This window comes from Medicago truncatula, chromosome 7 (genome assembly GCF_003473485.1).
Source record: "Medicago truncatula cultivar Jemalong A17 chromosome 7, MtrunA17r5.0-ANR, whole genome shotgun sequence".
Classification (NCBI taxonomy): domain Eukaryota; kingdom Viridiplantae; phylum Streptophyta; class Magnoliopsida; order Fabales; family Fabaceae; genus Medicago; species Medicago truncatula.
In genome coordinates this window covers 36489522-36511668 of record NC_053048.1, presented here as the reverse complement: position 1 = coordinate 36511668, position 22147 = coordinate 36489522, and the positions used below count along the sequence as shown (strand labels likewise).

General features: G+C 33.6%; 2 protein-coding genes and 2 pseudogenes across 2 annotated transcripts; 1 reads left to right on the top strand and 3 right to left on the bottom strand.

The window, feature by feature from the left end:
* Positions 1-633: 633 nt before the first annotated feature.
* LOC11405166 (zingipain-2-like) lies at positions 634-1976 on the bottom strand (annotated as a pseudogene).
* Positions 1977-3744: 1768 nt separating this feature from the next.
* On the bottom strand, positions 3745-4831 carry LOC112416683 (putative disease resistance protein RGA1). The gene has a single exon (XM_024771002.2). The coding sequence runs from the start codon at positions 4735-4737 to the stop codon at positions 3760-3762; it is 978 nt and encodes a 325-aa protein (XP_024626770.1). The 5' UTR covers positions 4738-4831; the 3' UTR covers positions 3745-3759.
* Positions 4832-13377: 8546 nt separating this feature from the next.
* LOC11411303 (ervatamin-B) lies at positions 13378-14524 on the top strand. The gene is made up of 2 exons (XM_003623993.1): positions 13378-13810; positions 13929-14524. Exons 1-2 carry the CDS (start codon positions 13378-13380, stop codon positions 14522-14524), a joined length of 1029 nt encoding a protein of 342 aa, XP_003624041.1.
* Positions 14525-18102: 3578 nt separating this feature from the next.
* LOC11408149 (ATP-dependent zinc metalloprotease FTSH 8, mitochondrial-like) lies at positions 18103-20227 on the bottom strand (annotated as a pseudogene).
* Between the last annotated feature and the right edge of the window lie 1920 nt (positions 20228-22147).

Sequence of the window (22147 nt, the reverse complement as noted above, 5' to 3'; positions counted from 1 at the left end):
TACGGGCACGTGACTGTCTTGACGCTAGTATAATGTCCATTCGTTCATTTCTAAGTGCCTTTCTATTTGACTGTGGTGCATTATGTCAATTATACAGTTTGTCAATTACTTCTACTTTTATTCTTTTTTAATAAAGCTAATTAATGTTATCTATTTGAAAAAGGATATCTAGTTATAGCGAAACATCATCCAACGAAAGTTTCATGAGCAAATTATTAATCAATACCATTCTTAAACTATACCCCACCACTACCCTTGTTTTTCGACATGGAAAAAGATAATTGGCTAATAGCTTTTCGAGATCGACTAGGGACAATTTTTTGGGGGTAAACAGCAGTACTCTTTGAAAATTCAAATTGTTTTTTTTTTTTGACAAAGTTTATTTTTATTATCTTCAAATATAAACTTAAAAAAAATTTACGGAAGGATTGAAATTCTATAAATAAGGTAACTATTTTTGTTAAAAATTAATTGGATTAAATGCATTTTTGAGTCAACTTTAAAAAGTTGCGATTTTGACCCCTACAAAAAACAATTTTGCCCTCTATTTTTAAGAAAATATGCTCTTTTGACCCTCTATTTTCAGAGAAATACGTTATTTTGCCCTCTATTGACAAACTTATTTATCAAACTTCACAAAACAGAGCAATATTTAGTACAGTCATTCGATGTACCATAGCCAACTATTGTTACAGCATGGTTTGGCTTAGTTCCACATTCTCCTGTAAATATTCCACTTGAGTAAAATTTGAGCATACCTCTCATATCAATATTAACCGAAACCGGTTGATTGGCCACAACTTTAAGTAGTGAGTCCTCGCTATTTTTAGGGACTTGCTCGTAGCCCTTAATCTGAACTTGGTGATGCACCTTCTTACTATTTCCTTTAACTCCCTTGTATGGATAACTTGCTTCTGTGGCAATTCCACCGTTTTCTAAATTGAATTTAAAAGCATCAATCTTATTACCACCATTACATCCATTGGTCCAATTACTTGCGACACAATCCACAAGTTGTTGCTCTGAAAAGGAGACTAAATTTCCACTGGTTATTTGTTGGATACCTTCTATTGCAGCCACCGTAGAAAATGCCCAACAACGTAACTACCTGTTATTGTTATTAAAATACAAAATTAAATAATTTAAGGACAAATAATTATGAACTAAGCTATGAGATGAATTAAACTAGAGTACTGAAACTTAAAACAAGAAGAAGAAAAAAGTGTCTTTTTATGTTACCACATCCTCTTTGATTCTTGACTGGAGTAACTGCTCTACGTTTCCTCCAGTATACGTTGGTAGGAATATCAGTGATATTTTTATGCCTAGATGACGTTCTTGTAGTTCTCTTGAACCCAGCATGGGATTGGGAATCCTCAATGGGTTGGTCCGCAAATCCATTAATGGCAAGTTTATGGGTTTGTTCCCTGCAGCATTGAAGGATTCAATGTAGATCACATTGTGTTTGAATATTTCGAAGTGTTTTTTCTTTTCTGCAACATCCTTGTAGACAACTCCATATTTTGTCTTCCAGTGTTCGAATCTTTCAGATATTTTATCTTCGACGTCAGTTTTTTTTTTGTTGTAAGAATTAACTTGTCAATTATATTCTTTCTCAATTACTCATACTTGGGTGTATACTCCATTTACTTTAACAAATGGAGAGGATCCTTACTCCCTTACAGCTGATCATTCCAGGAGCTGCTGTATGCATGACTTTGTTCAAGACAAAAAAATAAACGAATGGCAAGAGCACCGTCCTATAGTTGAGAAGGGGCACACCAATATTAGAAGGCTTTCATCAACGCCCAACTAAGAAGGATGAAATTGAGAAGGGCAATATGCAAATGGCGTTGGAGCCTAACCTCAACACTAGAAAAAGGAAGCCTAACATATAACTCCCAAAACAAAACTTTGTACATAGGAAGGCAACAACCATCGTAGGAGCTGCATGCATATCCATTTTGCAACCTCATGGCGCTCTACTTGCCATTTGTCATCCAAGGCCCCGCCAACAGAACCGGTCGTGCACAGACTATCCGTGTCATTATAGGAGGAATGCACACCCAGGACGTTCAGGATCACCCAACTATAGTCCCCAACATCGGGTGGAAGTTCTAGAATAATTGGCTTTGACTTCCCCAAATCTTTATATACTCCACATAAATAAAGTGAGACCGTCGTGGACATTTATGGGATTTGTCAACTCAACTTCACCAAAGTTGTAGTCGATACCTGCACGTCCTTCCTCTTAACAGGCGTGGAGAGAGGAAAGGTTTTCCAACTCCACAAAAGGGTTCGCGTCAGGATCAATAAATTAAGTTGAAACCTTTATCCTCTTTTGAGTCTACTTCCCTCACCGTTTCACTCCTACTTTCAGTTAGAGAATTGAAACAACAATCACTGAAGTATCCTGGGTTTCTAAGGTTAGAGGTTCTCTCCATTCTAAGCGAAAAGGGGCAGAACTAACAAGAACAACAAACAGAGAAGAAAGAGAATAGAAAAAAGGAAATACTGTTGATTTCTATGCAAAGTCTGAAGTTGTTAAGGATGACTCAAAATTTGGTGTATAAGGTGTGTAATATTACAGAAAGTTGATGACCACTCAGGAAGTTTCTCAAGATTTTCACAGTCAGCAATAGATAAGGTGTGTAATGTGTCTGCACATCCTTGCAATGATTGAGGAAAACTCAACAATTGTGGCAAAGAATCAATACATAGTAACTTGGGGATTACATTGTCATGGCCCAAAGACAATTTCAAATTATTGCAATTATCAATAAACAAACTATCCAAGTTTGGAATAACATGAAGTGGCAAAGACTTTAGATTCCTACAAGAATCAATATTCAACAATTTAAGATTAGGAAGTTGTATTTCTCCAAGTAATCACTCCAAATTGTCACAAGAATGGATAGATAAAAATTCTAAAGAAGTCAATTTGGCAATCTCTTTGTCTGGAAAATCAGATTGCATTGCGGTTATATGTAGCTGCCGAAGGCTGATCAAATTTCCTATTCCATTGGGCAATGTTTCAAACTTTAAGCATCCACCGAGATTCAAAGATTGCAAATTCTGAAGTTTGCACACTGAATCAGGGAGGATCTTCAATTCTTTATTGTCCTGAAGATTGAGATATCGCAAATGCTTTAATTTATCAATTGAGCGGGGTAAACTCTCATATTTAGAATTAGTTAACTGCAAAACTCGCAAGAATTTAAACCTTGATGCCAAATTGTTCAAGAAAGCTATATTGTTGGATTTTATGGAAAAAGTATGGTTCTCAATCCAGTGGGAATTGATGTTTGTCCAAGCAAATCATTTGTAGTAAATGACAAATGGAGAACATTCTCAATTATATTTTCATTATGGAATTTTAACAATTGAAACTAATCTCTTGCAACATATAGGGCAAGATCATGCACTAAATCATGCAATTTAAATGCACAAGCATTACCAAAGACAACGAAGTCTTGAAGGAAAGATCTTGATTGTAGCTCGTGCAAAAATTAATTGCCGACATCTTCCAAGGTTTTACCCTTGTTTGGTGATGGGAGAAGATCAAGAGCCTCCCAAAGCACAGTGACATGATTATTACTAAATACAAAGTCTTTTACAAAGAGGGAGAAGCAGGCAAAACATCGTTTCAAATAAGACGGTAATTGATCAAAACTTAATTTGATAGCAGGCAAAATATCATCTTTTTTTTGTGGTAAATTCCAAATCTCATTGTCCCTAACAAACTTCCACTCTTCAATATCATCTTTTAATTAAGAACAATGAACTCCCCAATGTTCTTAGGGCCAAAGGAAGCCCTCCACATTTTTGCACAATTTCTTTCCCAATCTCTATCAATTTTGGATATTTTTTGTCTTCTCCCTCTTTAAATGCCCATTTGACAAATACAGACAAGGAATCCTTTCTAGAGAGACCTTCCAAAGTGTATGATGTATTTGTGCACATCATTTCAGCAATTGAGTGGCTACGTGTAGTCACTAAAACTTTACTTCCTTCATCTCCTACTTGTAATAAATTCTTCACCTCTATCCATTTGACATGATCCTCATTCCATACGTCATCCAAGACGAGAAAGAATTTTTTACCAGCAAGTGTGTTTCTCAAATGAGATTGTAGCTGCTGCACATCAAGGTTTTTAATGTTTGCTTGGTGAATGACGTTAGGAGCGGAATCACTAACGCTAGCTGAATTGATGATTTTAACAAGCAGATGCTGAAGTTCAAAATCATCGGAGACACACACCCACATCTTTAATGGAAAAGTCTCGTCTAAACTCTTATCATTGAACACTGTCTTTGCAAGCGTAGTCTTTCCCAAGCCTCCAATTCCAACAATAGGAATAACAGAGAGAATTTTATGATCACTATCTTGCAATAAGAGATCAATAATTTTGTGTTTATCGTTTTCTCTTCCTATCACATCAGAATCAATTACATGCGAATGAGTCAACTCACGCCTTTTTACAACATGATTATCACTATCATTGATTCGAAGGCCAAAGTTATGCCGATCAGCAGCAACCTTATTCAATTTCTTATTAATATGTTTGATTTGATGTGCCATTTTAAGGCGATAAACAAGAAAATTAGAACTGGAGAAGTATCGTTGTACCTTCCTTCCGATGCTACCAGAAGTGTTGACTATGTGCTTCCGCAATGCCTCACACTGAAAATCATCGATTACATCTTCTGCAAGATACGTTTGATCTGTTGCAGCCATTCACGAAGCTCGTGATTCTGCTTCTGCTTTAGCTCAGCATCCAACAGCACAGCTTTGATGAGTGACACAGTGTTTTTAATCTCTCTCATAATCACATAGATTGCATACAAATCCCACCATTAGGCAAACACATTTACTCGGCATATCACATTCACAAATACACACAATATCACTTAAACCATCTTGGCATTTAAGTAACTATGATATTTTGAGAGAGTGCCTTTACCTGAGCAACACATTCCTTACAACATACAACTCTACAACTCGTAAGCATCTACAACATGAACGTCTCTAATCCCTCGTGCTAAGAATCCTCATCTAATGACAGTGAATCACACGTAGGAAGGTAGGATTTGTATCGTCTATATATACGTTCACCTCAATCCCAAAGTTTACATATACGTTCACGTCAATCCCAAAGTTTCACGAAGTTTGTATCATTTTGCCGTTTTTCAAAGAATTCAAGTTTTCAAAGCAAAACCAAGTTAAAGTTCATGATTCCCATCCAAAACATTTTTATAAATCATAACTAGAGTAAACAACCCTAGTCCTACCCTTTTTCCTTGAGAAAACGAGTTTTCGGAAAATCTCATGTTCTTGAACCATTTTCAAAAAGTTCATGATACGATTTACAAAACCAAGTCCAATCCAATTCTTTTGATGTTTCCATAGGCTTAGAAAGTTCAAATACATTTAAATACATCAAAAGAATCAGTTTGGAACCACCCGAATCGACTGCGGATGCCCGGAAGGACCCAAAACATGGGTGCTGGACTAGGCAACTCGCCAGGGTCGTTCCTATGAAATAGGAGGCTCGACTCTCTTTTTAAAATAGGCCCCCAGTAAAATAAAAACAATTTTTTTTTGTAGCTAAGTTTCATTAAAAAATCACAATCAGAAAAACTTCTAAACATGAAACGAAAAAAAAATTAGTAAAAGAGAGGTGAAATTTACCTAACAGTGTCGTTTGAATTTTTCATTCAAACTTCAAAAACAACCACACCAATTCAAACCCAACAACATACAAACATAAACAAACATTTAAGAAGTGAATTCAAACATGTTTCAACAACAATCACACACCAATTCATCATGATTTACACTCAAATAATCAAAATTCATCAAAACAACTCAACAACAACAACAATAATTATGAAGTTTAAGCTCTTAAGATGACAATTTCATGAAGTTTATCATACTCACAATTCCACATGAAATAGGAGTACGAATTTTATCATTCAAAACCACCAAAAAGTCACAATTATCACAAAAGCACTTAAACCCATAAATAGAAATAAGTGATTGTAGCTTAATAAGTGAAAAGAGACTATCCCCCCTTATCTCTAATCTTCAAGAATTCAATTCCTAACTTTAATTTAGCTCCTAGCCACCAATCACAAACTTTCTCTCTCTCTCTCTAACTCTCTCAAAATGTTTTGTAAAAATGTGAATGAATATAATAACTTAATTTCCTCACAAGATTAGTGTTTGTATAGTCACTACACAAACTAGTGATTAAATTTATAGAGTTTTAAAAGGCAAATGAAATGAAAAATAAAATAACTTGAAAACAGAATCCGTTATTTTTGCAAATAAGCGGGAAACTCAGTCTTTTTCAACAACAATCACACACCAATTCATGATTTACACTCAAATAATCAAAATTCATCAAAACAATTCAACAACAACAACAGCAACAATTATGAAGTTTAAGCTCTTAACATGACAATTTCATGCAGTGTATCACACTCACAATTCCACATGAAATAGGAGCACGAAATTTATCATTCGAAATCACCAAAAAGTCACAATTATCACAAAAGCACTTAAACCCATAATTAGAAATAAGTGATTGTAGCTTAATTAGTGAAAAGAGACTATCCCCCCTTACCTCTAATCTTCAAGAATTCAGTTCCTAACTTCAATTTAGCTCCTAGCCACCAATCACAAGCTCTCTCTCTCTCTCTCTCTCTCTCTCTCTCTCTCTCTCTCTCTCTCTCTCTCTCTCTCTCTCTCTCTCTCTCTCTCTCTCTCTCTCTCTCTAATTAATTCACCAAAGTTACTACACACTTAAACCGTCAAAATGATGAATAATTACCGTCTCTAATTAATTATCTCAACTCACTAGTAACTTGGTAAAATAATTATTCTCACTTAAAACACTAAAAATAACATTCTCAATAAAATGACTAATTTACCCTTATTCATCAAATGATCAAAATACCCCCTGAATCTAAAAGCCAAAATCCACTAATCTCGAATAAAATACACACATAGACAAATAATCACATAAAACACATATAAGCACACATAATAGACAATTAAAATAATTCTAACGAAAAACGGATGTTACAATAGATCTTCACCGTAGCGGCATTGTTCACTGTCAGAGCCAAATGGTGCACCTGTAACGACACTCCAACATTCTAGTCGATGAAATGTTAATTTGTTTTGAGGTTTTCCTCATAATGACAATTTTTGTACATATTTTAGTGATGGAACACTCTGTTTATAAAATTTCGATCGTGACACGCAAGGATAAACAATCAAATCGTCTCCTGGCGAAATGAGGGAAGGCCAAATGAGGAACAGTACTACTCCCTTTGAAGATTTCACAGGACCTTCCCCATTTGAAGATAAAGCTACTCCCATAGTTTACTGGTTCATGATTTTTCTTGTTGCTGCTCTTCCACCGTTCCGCTTTTTGCCCGTCTTACCTGAAGAAGAGGAAGATGAAGAGGATCAGGAGTTTTTCGATGACGATGAGTGATTTTTTGGTGAAGATATGATTTATGTGTGCTCACTGATATTGATTGGTATTTTTTATTTCTTGTTTTCACATTTGAAAAGATTTACTGTATGTTGCAAAGACTTGGTATAATGTCAAACTTGATTACTGACATTGTTTGATTTTTGAATTATCAATCTTTTTCTTGTTCTTTTAATGTTTTAATCATTTAATTTGATACTTTTCATAAAGAAGCAAGTAGTTAACTTTTAAGATTTCTAAGATTTCTTTGATTTTTTTTTCCGAAAGATAGTAGATAGTAACAACTAGTGCCATTTACTTAAAATTAGTCATCTTTTAGGCATGGTAAATGGTGGATAATGCTCTTTGTTACTATCATCTGAATCATCATTATCATCCTCTAAAAGGAATTGTTTGAAACGATTCAAAAACTAAATTAGTCATCTTTTAGGCATGGTAAATGGTGGATAATGCTCTTTGTTACTATCATCTGAATCATCATTCTCATCCTTTAAAATGACTTGTTTGGGACTTTTGAAATTTAAAGGACTTGTTTGGAACTTTTGAAACTTAAAGGACTACTTTGGGAAAAACGAAAAACTTAAAGGACCTTTAGATGCATTTGATCAATCCGGACAAATACGATATGAATATTTTGTGTCTTTCTTTGATGTCGAGGGTATTTGTTGACTGTTATACGACTCCCGCATAAGTTGCAATGCAATTGTAGGGGTCGTATGAGCGGTCAACAATGACCATGACACCGCTAACACTCCTAAAATCTACCTAAAAAACTAATTTTTTTTGAAGAAAATGTAAGAAAGGAAGGTGAAGAAGAATGAAGGAAAATGTTGAAGATCCAAGCCCTTTTTATAACCTAAAACAAGTCATAGGTAATTTGGAAGTCAAGGAAAACGTGTTTTTCATTCAAAACCGTCCAAAAAACTTATTAAAATTCCACTAACCGGCATAACCTTTGGTGAAACGTCACCAGCCAAAATGTTACTAAGGGTTTCTGGATTTTATAATCCAGAATGCATGAAGATATTTCGGATTTTAAAGTCCAAACTGCATCAGACCTTTTTGTTTGGATCGTTTTCGTTGCAAATGCCTTGGAAAACTCGTTGCAAAGGCTTCAATACGTGATTAGTCCCGGCATTTTCACTAGATTTTAATTTGGCATTGGTCTTTTTTTTTGTGAAGGGAAAAAAACTCATTGCATTTCATTTATAATAATTGTTGCAATACAAGAAGGGATATGATAATAAATGACGGGACTAGCTAGAAATGTAGCCTCTCTTACAAGCGCATAAGCTACTACATTTGCTAGTCGCCTAGTGAACTCTACCCTAGAGTTGATGAAGAAAGTGGAAAAGAGAGCTTTACAAGATGCAATGACATGTCGAAACTCAGAGACATCGTCTCTACTGGAGCGGAAAGCATCACAAGTAATTTTAGAATCAAGCTCGAAGTCGATATTATCTAACGACATGTGACTAAGTCATTGGAGAGCTTCAAATAAGCTCATGGCTTCACCAACCGTAACCTGATGTAAACAAGGAAAACTCGTCATTTTTGCCAAGACGAAAGCACCTTCCTCATCTCGAAGACAAATACCAATGCCCGTACGGTTGAAGTTTGAAGAAAAAGCGGCATCAACATTACACTTGTACTGCCCGGATGTCGGTTTCTGCCACAATACCAAACCATCATCTGAGGAATTTACCTCTGTAGAATTTGAGAGCAGCTCGGCTCTCAGCTGATGTTTTGGTGTTTGCAATCTGCCACTCAGTAATCATCACACGCTCACGGTCAACAACAACTGCAGCAACAATTTGCCATTGGTCTTGCACTTTGTAAAAATTTAAAAATTTAAGCATAATTAAACAAATTTTTATTTAACAAGAACTAAAGCTACGTGGTGAAAATATTTATAGGAACTAAAACCTATCACTTTTTTTATGAGGACTAAAAACAAAATTCACTATATTTATAGGGAATAAAAATTTAAGGGAAATGCTACCCGGTGTTCCTAGGACACTCTTTAAAGATACTAAAAAATAAAGTTATATAGTAGTTGTTTCATTAAAAATTATGTAATCAATCCATAAAAAAATAAAAATAATAATAAATCATTTTTTAGTAATAATTTTCTTTTTTAATATTTTAACCGGTGCCGGGAACAGCTGTTATCATGATCCGAAATTTAGTTAACCTTATAAACAATAGTTAGCATTCAAGAACAATATGTAGCATATCTCTCGTATAAACTATAGCAATACCAATTAAAGGCACTAAATGAGATATACTATGCACTAAATAACATATTCGTGCAATCCACGCGAAAATTCTTTCCGTCTATATAGCAAAACTCATTTTTTTTTTATCCTTTTTATCTAAAAATAGGAAAATGATACTCCCTCCGTCCCTTAATAAGTGACTTATTTGAATATCCCTTAATAAGTGACTTATTTGACCATTTCACACAGATTAAGAAAAGTGTAAAAATAAAAGAAAGAGAGTGATACTTTTACTGAGTTGCCCTTGTCATTATTTTGAAACTTTTTCACTTTTAAGTAATGATTACTTTCTTTGTTCCACTACAAACTTTAACATGGGGACCACAAAAAGTATTTATAAGGGGTAAATCTGTCAAATTTTGCTTAGAAATCTAAGAAGGTCAAGTATTGTGGGACAAATATTTTTTACAAATAGGTCACTTATTCAGGGACGGAGGGAGTAGATATCAAGAATGATTTTATCAAGAAAGATTTAAGAATAACATGTCACAATAATCACCCTTAGATTTCAGTCTCATTTATTAACCTTTCATAGAAAGAAAAAAAAATACATAACTCCCACTACCCCATGATTTCCGGTCAGGTTGAGATTTTATTGGCTAACATTAATTTCGGGACAATTTCTTAATAAAATCTAAGGGTGATTATTCTACCATGTCATTCTTAAAATTTTCTTAAAAAAATCTTTCTTGATATATAGCATTACTCCTAAAAATATAGTGTATGATATGATCCATGTTAACCACCAAAACAATAGTTAAATATAAACAAAATTCATACTTAAATGACATTCACTGCAAATTAAAAGAAACGGAAAGAAGAATTAACTATGGTTGTAATTGTAATCAACAAGGGGGAAAAAAAATTAGGAATACATTTTAGGGTATTTCTTTGTTTGTTTCTGAAGGTATTTTTGTAAATATTGACACATATAAAAGGGCAACTATGAGTGATGAAGTTGTAATTTAATTAATAGAGTAAATTACACTCTTCTCCCCATAAAGAAGTTAGAACTACACTCTCATTCTTTCTTATGTTAAAATATACACTTCCCTCCCCTTATTCAAAACATATTAGAAAACATTTTACTCTCTTCTTCTAAGAGAAGCTTGAATTACATTCTCATCCCCTCTTATGTTAAAATCTACACTTTAGTCCCTCAATATTTTTTTTATTTCTAATAATCTAGCAAAACAATAATAATTTAGCACACTTCGAAAAAAAATAGTAATACAGGTCTATTTTAATATAATTAAAATTTGAATACATATTTTTCGCTATTTTTAATTCTCAAATTCATTAACATATAGTTTTAATCCCTATTATAAAATATGGAACAACCAAAAATAAAATTAAAATATGTGAAAAACTACTAAAGACAATAAAATAAGGTTATTTAAGAGTTAATTTTATAATATAAATTATAAAGTTAATAGCAAAATATTTAAATATAATTATCATTGACATTTAAATTATAAAGAAATGAATTTATTTTTCTTAAATGGGGGTTAGTATATACCATAAAATTATTTATTTATGTTAAAATAGATTAAAGTGTAGTGCATGTTTAATTATTAAGGGAGAAAATTGTAATTCAAACGTCTTATAGAGGAGAGGAGTGTAGATTTTACTTTTCAAGGGTGGAAAATGTATATTTTAACATAAGAGGGAAGTGGAGTGTAATTCAAGCATCTTTAAGAGGAGGGGAGAGAAGTGTAATTTACTCAATTTAATATTGTTTGTCGAAAGGTCAAAAACTAAAATCATGGTCTTGTTGACTCTTTTTCCTGAAAGCGAAACGTAGAAAATTCCCAAACCTTGCAAAACATTCATTTCATTTGATCCCTTTCTTCACGAACCTACATTCACAATAAAAAAAATAATGCAAAAAAAAGTATACAAGTTTTTTCTTAGCCATGTCGACAAGGACATGAAATTTCAATTTCTGTCATTTTTTTTTTATCTATAATGGATTTTTCTGAAACGTTACATGATTTTCATTTAATGTTTATGAGATCAAGTCTTATATTATGATGTTTTAGAGTAGTATTACTTACCAGAGAAATACTTGCATAGAAACGTACATAACATAACATGTGGCACTTACAAACATATCCAATGAAATCATGACAGGTCATAAAAGCTTAAAAAATTATTAAAATGTTAAAATTAAATAAAAAAAAAAGAGTTTTCTTTCTCTTCTCTTTGCTTAAACCGGTGGAATAATTCTAAAAATGCCAAATTCCTCTTGTTGTTTAAATTGTGAAGATGGTTATGTCTCATCTCATTGCAACACCATAATTAACGGATCCAAATCATGTAGAGATTGTTTCTAAACCATACTGTATTGGGTGTTATTGCAATCCAATCGAGCAATGGGTTAAATTCTATTAAAATAGTTAGTTTTAATAACTTTTTGTATGCATTTGGAAATTCAGATCTCTTAAAAGGTTGAAATTTTCTCTTCCATGAGTTGAGATATGGTGGCTGAATGTTTTTTTAAGGTTGATGAACATGTTCCTAGATTTTCATAAACACTATTAGAGAAATATTAAACAAGAACATAGATTCAGTTTATGAGCGATTCAAAATAAGACATGATCTATACCACGATGCAAAAGAATGACGATGGTTCTGTTTCTATTTTCATATTTTTTTTAAATTAAAAAAAATAATGATATGTCATAATTTTATTGGATGTTTGTAAGTGCCACATGTTATGTAAGTTTCTATGTAAGAATTTCTCTACTTACCAATCCGATTTTTTCTTCTTTTTCATTGGGAATGATTCTTGTTTAAACGTGGCTAAATTCTTTTAGTTTTATGAGTTCAGGTCTTATATTAGGAAGTCTAGGAATAGTACTTACAATATGTTTTTATTTTTGCTTTTTGTTGGGTCTGATTCTTGTTTAATTGTGGCTAAATAATAAAATGTAGCATATAAATTTAGACACGGCTAACAAACGTGTGGGTAAAAGGGGCATTATAAGTCCTCGTGAGTTTAGCTCAGTCGATAGAAACAATGCATAATATATGCAAAAAAAAGTCTTTGTAACTTATTTTCATTTCAGTGTAGTAATTCCAAATATGATTTTTAGTTCTTCCTCTTTTTCAATCTAGTCCATGATTATGAAGATCTTAACTTAGTTGTATACTGATATCTACACCATCTTTAGTTATAACTGATCATGCTCAATAGCTAATCAAGTAAAAATAACATTATCCTTCAAAAAAAAAAAAAAAAGTAAAAATAACATTTGTTAGGACAAAAGAAATTAACATTCCATTTCAGGGATATATATATATATATATATATATATATATATTAACATTTAATTCTTCACATGAAACTTTAATAATTGATATTGGGTTAAATTACAGTAGGGTCCTTAAAGACGTCGAAGATAATTTCTAAAAACAAAATTATTTAATTTGATACGAGCAACATGTGGAACGATTTATTCTGAAAATATGTAACAAATACAACGTTTATCACGTATCTAAATAAGCACTTTTTTTGGAAAAAGGAAACAAACAATTGGTCTTTATAACTAGCTTTAGTTGGTGGTTATAGTACACAGCAGGGTTTTGATGGACAAAACCAAGTATCGTCGTGCTCTAATCAAAATACTAATAATAATTGGAATTGGAATATTGTCCCAACAAGGCATCCAAAACCAAGAGAATGATCCATCGTTATCATTATCCGAAAGATTCGAGTACTGGAAGACAAAATATGGAGTTGTCTACAAGGATGTTGCAGAACAGAAAAAACACTTTCAAATATTCAAACACAATGTGGCCTACATTGATTACTTCAATGCTGCAGGGAACAAACCCTACAAACTTGCCATTAATAGATTTGTGGATAAACCCATCGAGGATTCCGATGACGGGTTCGAAAGGACTACTACAACAACACCAACAACAACATTTAAGTATGAAAATGTCACTGATATTCCTGCCACCGTAGACTGGAGGAAACGTGGAGCAGTTACTCCAATCAAGAATCAAGGAAAATGTGGTAATGTAAAGGACACCACTTACATTATTATTTAATTTTTCAGTTTTAGTACTCTATTTTAATTCAGCACATCATTTTCTTTACTTATTTACTTTTGGATTTGTAACAACAATAACAGGTAGTTGCTGGGCATTTTCTGCTGTGGCTGCGATAGAAGGTATCCAAAAAATAACTAGTGGAAATTTAGTTTCCCTTTCAGAGCAGCAACTTGTGGATTGTGATAGAAGTGGTCGGACTAAAGGATGTGATAACGGTAATATGATTAATGCTTTTAAATTCATTTTAGAAAATGGTGGAATTGCGACAGAAGCAAATTATCCATACAAGCGAGTTGTTAAAGGAACTTGTAAAAAGGTAAGTCACAAAGTTCAAATTAAGAGCTATGAAGAAGTCCCTAGTAATAGTGAAGATTCACTACTTAAAGCTGTGGCCAATCAACCGGTTTCGGTTGGTATTGATATGAGAGGCATGTTCAAGTTTTACTCAAGTGGGATTTTTACAGGAGAATGTGGAACTAAGCCAAACCATGCTTTAACCATAGTTGGTTATGGTACATCAAAAGATGGTATCAAATATTGGTTAGTGAAAAACTCATGGAGTAAAAGATGGGGAGAGAAGGGTTATATAAGGATTAAGCGAGATATAGATGCAAAGGAAGGCCTATGTGGCATTGCAATGAAACCTTCTTACCCAATTATCAACAACATCGAATAAAACTGTCGACCATATGTCTCTTAAGCGAACAAACTTTCTATTCTATTTTTTTTGTCTCTAAAATGTGTGTTTTTCTAAGGAAGAAATCGTGTATTAGAATATTATTAAATATCTTTAATATCTACTTACATTACAATATATATGAATTCTATTGTAACAAAATTTCATAATCGTCTTTTTTAAAAGAGAAATGATATTGGAACACAAAAATCGTGTATCGGAACAATGAAAATAATATTCAAGTGAGCAAAATTTCGGATATGGTAACGAGTGAAATTAGAACAATTAATATGAGAAATATGTATAGTTCCTGCTAGTTCAAAATACTAAGTTTGATTTTTACTAATTTTATAATGCCCCTTTTGCCCACAATTTTGTTAACCCTGGCTAAATTTATTTGCTACGTTTTATTTATTTAGCCACAATTAAACAAGAACCAGTCCCAACGAAAAGCAAAAATAAAAACATATTGTAAGTAATATTATTCCTAAGCTTCCTAATATAAGACCTGATCTCATAAAACTAAAAGAATTTAGCCACAGGTTAAACAAGAACCATTCCCAACGAAAAAGAAGAAAAATTTGGATTGGTAAGTAATACTGCTACTCTTAAACTTCCTAATATAAGACCTGATCTCAGAAACATTAAATGAAAATCGTGTAGTGTTTCGGACAAATCCATTATATGTAAAAAAAAAAGACATAAATTGAAATTTCATGTCCTTATCGATATGTCTAAGAAAAAAATTATATATATATATTTTTTTTGCATAGAAAAAAAAATCCGAAAGAGTTTGAATTGATATAGTTACAACCATATAATCAATGTCATTCTAGGCTTTATACACAAAATAGGTTGAAACTCTAGGCACAATATTGGTTCTCCTAGCTTTACTTAAATTAGTTTTAACCAATTAAAATAGTTAACTATTAAAAGAGTAATTTAGCCTTTTATTTATAACAATTGCATGCATGAAAGACGACAATCGATTAGAACAATACATGTTTTTAATCACCCTATTCAACTGTTCATTAGCACCGCCAAGGATAGTAAGCATATTAGTTTTCCTAGCTTCAGGTAAGATGGGCAAAAAGCGGAATGCTGGAAGCGCAGCAACAAGAAAAATCATGAACCAGTAAACTATGGGAGTAGCTTTATCTTCAAATAGGGAAGGTCCTGTGAAATCTTCAGAGGGAGTAGTACTGTTGCTTTGCGCAGAGACAGTTGCAACTGCATTGGCTGCAGCAATGATGGTACCAGTGACTATAATTGCCATCTTCCTATTCTTGGTGTTCATTGTTGTTTTGGTAAGTGAAATTAGGGAGAGCAAGAAACGGAAACAAGAAATGTTCTTGGAAGGAAAACACAGAAAAATAAAGAACTTGTGAAAGCTGAGTTGAGGAATATGTATCATGAAAATCTTATAGGCTCTTTTTATAAGACTGAGTTTCCCGCTTATTTGCAAAAATGACGGATTCTGTTTTCAAGTTATTTTATTTTTCATTTCATTTGCCTTTTAAAACTCTATAAATTTAATCACTGGTTTGTGTAGTGACTATACAAACACTAATCTTGTGAGGAAATTAAGTTATTATATTCATTCACATTTTTACAAAACATTTTGAGAGAGAGAGTTAGAGAGAGAGAGAGAAAGCTTGTGATTGGTGGCTAGGAGCTAAATTAAAGCTAGGAATTGAATTCTTGAAGATTAGAGATAAGGGGGGATAGTCTCTTTTCACTGATTAAGCTACAATCACTTATTTCTATTTATGGGTTTAAGTGCTTTTGTGATAATTGTGACTTTTTGGTGGTTTTGAATGATAAAATTCGTACTCCTATTTCATGTGGAATTGTGAGTATGATAAACTTCATGAAATTGTCATGTTAAGAGCTTAAACTTCATAATTGTTGTTGTTGTTGTTGAGTTGTTTTGATGAATTTTGATTATTTGAGTGTAAATCATGATGAATTGGTGTGTGATTGTTGTTGAAACATGTTTGAATTCACTTCTTAAATGTTTGTTTATGTTTGTATGTTGTTGGGTTTGAATTGGTGTGGTTGTTTTTGAAGTTTGAATGAAAAATTCAAACGACACTGTTAGGTAAATTTCACCTCTCTTTCACTAATTTTTTTTTCGTTTCATGTTTAGAAGTTTTTCTGATTGTGATTTTTTAATGAAACTTAGCTACAAAAAAAAATTATTTTTATTTTACTGGGGGCCTATTTTAAAAAGAGAGTCGAGCCTCCTATTTCATAGGAACGACCCTGGCGAGTTGCCCAGTCCAGCACCCATGTTTTGGGTCATTCCGGGCATCCGCAGTCGATTCGGGTGGTTCCAAACTGATTCTTTTGATGTATTTAAATGTATTTGAACTTTCTAAGCCTATGGAAACATCAAAAGAATTGGATTGGACTTGGTTTTGTAAATCGTATCATGAACTTTTTGAAAATGGTTCAAGAACATGAGATTTTCCGAAAACTCGTTTTCTCAAGGAAAAAGGGTAGGACTAGGGTTGTTTACTCTAGTTATGATTTATAAAAATGTTTTGGATGGGAATCATGAACTTTAACTTGGTTTTGCTTTGAAAACTTGAATTCTTTGAAAAACGGCAAAATGATACAAACTTCGTGAAACTTTGGGATTGACGTGAACGTATATGTAAACTTTGGGATTGAGGTGAACGTATATATAGACGATACAAATCCTACCTTCCTACGTGTGATTCACTGTCATTAGATGAGGATTCTTAGCACGAGGGATTAGAGACGTTCATGTTGTAGATGCTTACGAGTTGTAGAGTTGTATGTTGTAAGGAATGTGTTGCTCAGGTAAAGGCACTCTCTCAAAATATCATAGTTACTTAAATGCCAAGATGGTTTAAGTGATATTGTGTGTATTTGTGAATGTGATATGCCGAGTAAATGTGTTTGCCTAATGGTGGGATTTGTATGCAATCTATGTGATTATGAGAGAGATTAAAAACACTGTGTCACTCATCAAAGCTGTGCTGTTGGATGCTGTTGGATGAAGATTCACTGCTTAAAGCTGTGGCCAATCAACCGGTTTCGGTTAGTATTGATATGAGAGGCATGTTCAAGTTTTACTCAAGTGGGATTTTTACAGGAGAATGTAGAACTAAGCCAAACCATGCTGTAACAATAGTTGGTTATGGTACATCAAAAGATGGTATTAAATATTGGTTAGTGAAAAACTCATGGAGTAAAAGATGGGGAGAGAAGGGTTATATAAGGATTAAGCGAGACATAGATGCAAAGGAAGGCCTATGTGGCATTGCAATGAAACCTTCTTACCCAATTAATTATCAACAACATCGAATAAAACTGTCCAAATATAGGATCAGTACTTCTTGGTTACCAACATTAACAGGACCAGTATAAAAATGGAATATAATATAAATAAGTCCAAATATAGCATTCATATTTGTAGATAGAATTATTACTGAATCAGTAATTAAACTAAAAAAAATAAAAATGCATCGACTAAGATCATACCCTCAAATCCCTTTTTCATTTGAACTTGATAACTTCAAAATAGTTTCATAGTAAAAGAAATAAACTTATTCAACTATGTGGGAACAACCTTGGGTTCCATGAACAATTTTTTCGACATCTGTCTCCTCATCTTGAACCCCTAGCTTAAATTGGTCATAGTTCAGCACTCTTGAAGGGGGAGGGTCGCGGACCCAAGACTTGGAGCAAGTCATCTTGGTGAAGTACTTCTTTTTCGAGCAGTAACTCTGCAATTTCAGCTACTTTTCCCTTGCGTTCTTCTATAAGTTGAATGGTATGTTTGTATGCTTTGTTCACCCATTCTCGTACTTCATTATCGATGATTGCACCAGTTTTACTGCTGTATGGTTTGGACGTCTCAGAAGAGTCCTCTCTTTGAGGGAAAGAGAGGAGGCCAACTTTTTCGCTGAAACCATAGATGGCTACTTGAGCATATGTCATTTTGGTGACTTTCTCCAGGTCATTTTGTGCTCCGGTAGAGATTGTCCCAATGAGAACCTGCTCGGCAGCCCGACCACCAAGGGTCATACAAGTCCTATCAAAAAGTTGCTCTTTTGTCATGAGAAGGTTCTCATTTGAAACATACTGCGCAAACCCAAGAGCTGCTGTTCCGCGAGGAACAATAGTTACTTTCAATAATGGCTCGGTATGTTCCAAGAACCAACCAACAACAGCATGGCCTGCTTCGTGGTAAGCAATTGTACGCCTTTCCTGCTTACTTATTACCCGGTTCTTCTTCTCTAAACCGCCAATGATTCTATCAATAGCTGCCTCGAAATGATCCATTGTGACTTGTGCTTCTTCAGTCCTCGCAGCAATTAGAGCAGCTTCATTGCAAACATTAGAAATATCTGCTCCAGTAAATCCTTGAGTAAGGGATGCAAGCCTTTTTGAAAAATACAAAGGTTCGTGGGAAAGTTTGATCTTGTTCAAGTAAATCTGAAATATCTGGTCACGACCTTTGATGTCGGGTTTATCAACTGTTATTTGGCGATCGAAACGCCCAGGCCTGAGCAGAGCTTTATCTAATATATCAGGTCTATTCGTACCTGCAAGCACAACAACTCCAGCAGTGGTTCCAAAACCATCCATCTCCACCAACAATTGATTTAAAGTACGATCACGCTCATCATTTGAAGGAGAGTAACCTCCACTACTTCTTGCTCGACCAATTGCATCAATTTCATCAATAAATACTATACTAGGAGCACACTTCCTTGCTTCCTTAAACAAGTTTCTCACCCTAGCTGCTCCAATACCGACAAACACTTGCAAGAAATCAGAACCGGATATAGAAAGAAACGGCACACCAGACTCCCCTGCAGTTGCTTTTGCTAAAAGGGTTTTTCCTGTACCTGGAGGACCCACCAGAAGAGCACCTTTTGGAAGTTTGGCGCCAAGCTCTTGGAATTTCTTGGGATTCTTGAGGAAACGCACAAACTCCATAACTTCTTGCTTTGCCTCATCACAGCCAGCAACATCTTTAAAATAGACCTGAACAAAATGAATTCATATAAGAAAAATATTCTCTTAAATTAAGTTAGAAAACAAATATAGAAAATATTTACAAAAGAATATATAAGGTACTAATTAACGAACCTTGTTTTGGGCATATTTGTCTACTGTAGTAACATGTGCTTTTCCGAGGTTTAAGATTCCATCAATACGTTCCTTATTATCAAAGAGAACTCCGAAAACCAACAGGAGTGTAGATAATATGAGAAACACCGAAACCCAGTCGATTTCAATTTCAGAAGAATAAGTAACACGTACAAAATCATGATGATCAATGCCTAGTCCTTCTTGTGCTTTCTCTAACTTCCTCTCAAAAGAATCCACACTTCCAATCTTAACATAATATTTATATTTTGCAGGAGGATGGGTTCCTACTTCACTTTCATTACTCTTGACATATATTTTGGCAAATTCTTTGTTGGAGACAACAATATGGTCTACTAAGCCAGGTTCCAAAACCTTAATCTTAAACTCCTGAAAGCTAATCTCCTGCTTCTTTCCAAAAGGACGAAAATAAAAGAATGAAAGAATTAGCCCACCTATCACCGACAACAGGTTGCCAAGTTTCTTCAATGCTTCTTGAAAACTTCCTACTACGGCCACCTTCATCCACTGTGCCAGACTTTGACTATTCGTTTTCTTCTTATCGTTTCCCATTAATCACCAAGGAACTGTGGAAAGGAGACTAGGGTTTTCACGATGCTCCAAACAAGGGTTTCGTTACCGGTTTTGTCAACACAAGTCGAAGGAGAGAGAAGAGAGGAAAAGCACAGGAAACATCAACTGTGAATTTTGGTGTCCAGAATGCACCGTGTGAGCTCTCTATTTATAGAGAAAATTCACAACTAATTAACAAATGAGAAACTTTGCAAACAAGTAACTCACATATTAGGTATAGTACAAAAATATTTCAATTGAGTACCAAAATATATTATATTGAGTACAAAAATATATTATTCATACATAAATATGTTATTCAGTACATAAATATTAAATTTAAGAAAAATATATATTTTTAGTCTCATATATTATAATTTTTTTTAGGTTTAGTCCTTCCAGAAAATTTATTCAATTTTTGTCTTGATTTTAAAAAATTTACAAAAAAAAGTGTTTTTATTATTGTATTTAATCTCTAACAAAAAATTGTTGCTAAAATCAAACAAAAATTTAGTGAAAACGTACTTTTTTTTTGTTGGTCGGGGTTTGAACCCCGAACCTTGCATATATTATACATTGTTCATGTCAACTGAGTTAAGCTCACGAGGACAGTGAAAATCTGCTTTGATACACCATTTCAAGCACCAATGGACTTAATACACACTATTTTTGTTTGATCGTAAAGATAATGTGACTCTAAAACCTTCCACATTTCATTCTAAACAATTTTTTTCAATATCACAAGAAAATCTTATAAGACATATTTTTTTTTTTATAAGAATTGTGATAAAACAATGTAAATTTTTTATGTGTTAAATATGTTTTTGTTCATATCAATTTTTCGTTGAGAAATGATAATTAAACACACACATTTGTTGACACAAATACGATACCATGGATATTCTTGTAATTTTCATTTAAGTGCAAGGGCATGATTGGTTTTTCTAACTGAAACTTCTCTCTCTATCTCCCTTTCATCGTCTTCTTCTCCCCCCTTTCTCTAAACACAGAACTCACTCACCATCATTGTCACTCACTCACCACCATTGTCGTCGTCGTTCTCTGTCACCTCCACCATCGCCGTCGTTATTTGTCACCTCCACCATAGCCGTCGTTATCTTTCAACACGCCATCACCACTGTTCTCATCAGGCAGCAGCATGCCGTGCTAAACCACCATCGAATCGCAACCCCATCTCACCACCACCGGAGAAAGAGATCAGGCCGGAGAGGACTCCGACGAGGAGTGAAACCACCATATCTACATTTTTCCAGATCTGCGTTTTGGGTCGTTTTTTCCATATTTGTGTTTTATGTTACAGATCTGCTGTGCTTTGTTTTTGCTTCTTGGAGGAGGTCGTTGGTGGCCGAAGAGTAGCAGAGGGGAGAGAAAGAGACTAACAGTGGTGGTGCTAGAGATGAGGGAAAGGAAGAAGTGGGAGGAAGAGGGAAACCAAAAAAATAACAAAGGAAGAAAAAATACCCTATAAACTTATGGTGTCTATATTGTGTTTAATTTTTTGAGTTCATTTATCATATTTGTTTTTCGTTTTAGCTCCACTAAAATTTTACTTCAAATTTTATCTTCAAAAAGATTTTTATCACCATTTTGATTGCTACTTTTAAGTCAAAATAAAAAATTTAATTATTTTTCATAGTCATATTTAAAATATTATATCTCTCCCAAAAATATTAGAATTTATTAACAAAACTTGAATTAACTATGTATTTTTATATTGTTGGCGATTAAAAGTTCATTTTAATTTATTTTTTGATAAAAAATTCTAACTTTCTATTTCAGAGATTTTTATATTATTCTTAACATGTCTAAAAAAACTCACCCAAAAACTTGAATGGTACACATAATTTGACTTAAAAATAAGGATAAAAAACTTTTGAAAAACTCACGGTTGAAGAAATT

Coding starts and splice junctions, on each gene's coding strand:
- LOC11411303 (XM_003623993.1), top strand. CDS start 13,378: ATGGACAAAACCAAGTATCGTCGTGCTCTAATCAAAATACTAATAATA. Junction 13,811..13,928: donor CAAGAATCAAGGAAAATGTG/GTAATGTAAAGG, acceptor CAACAATAACAG/GTAGTTGCTGGGCATTTTCT.
- LOC112416683 (XM_024771002.2), bottom strand. CDS start 4,737: ATGGCTGCAACAGATCAAACGTATCTTGCAGAAGATGTAATCGATGAT.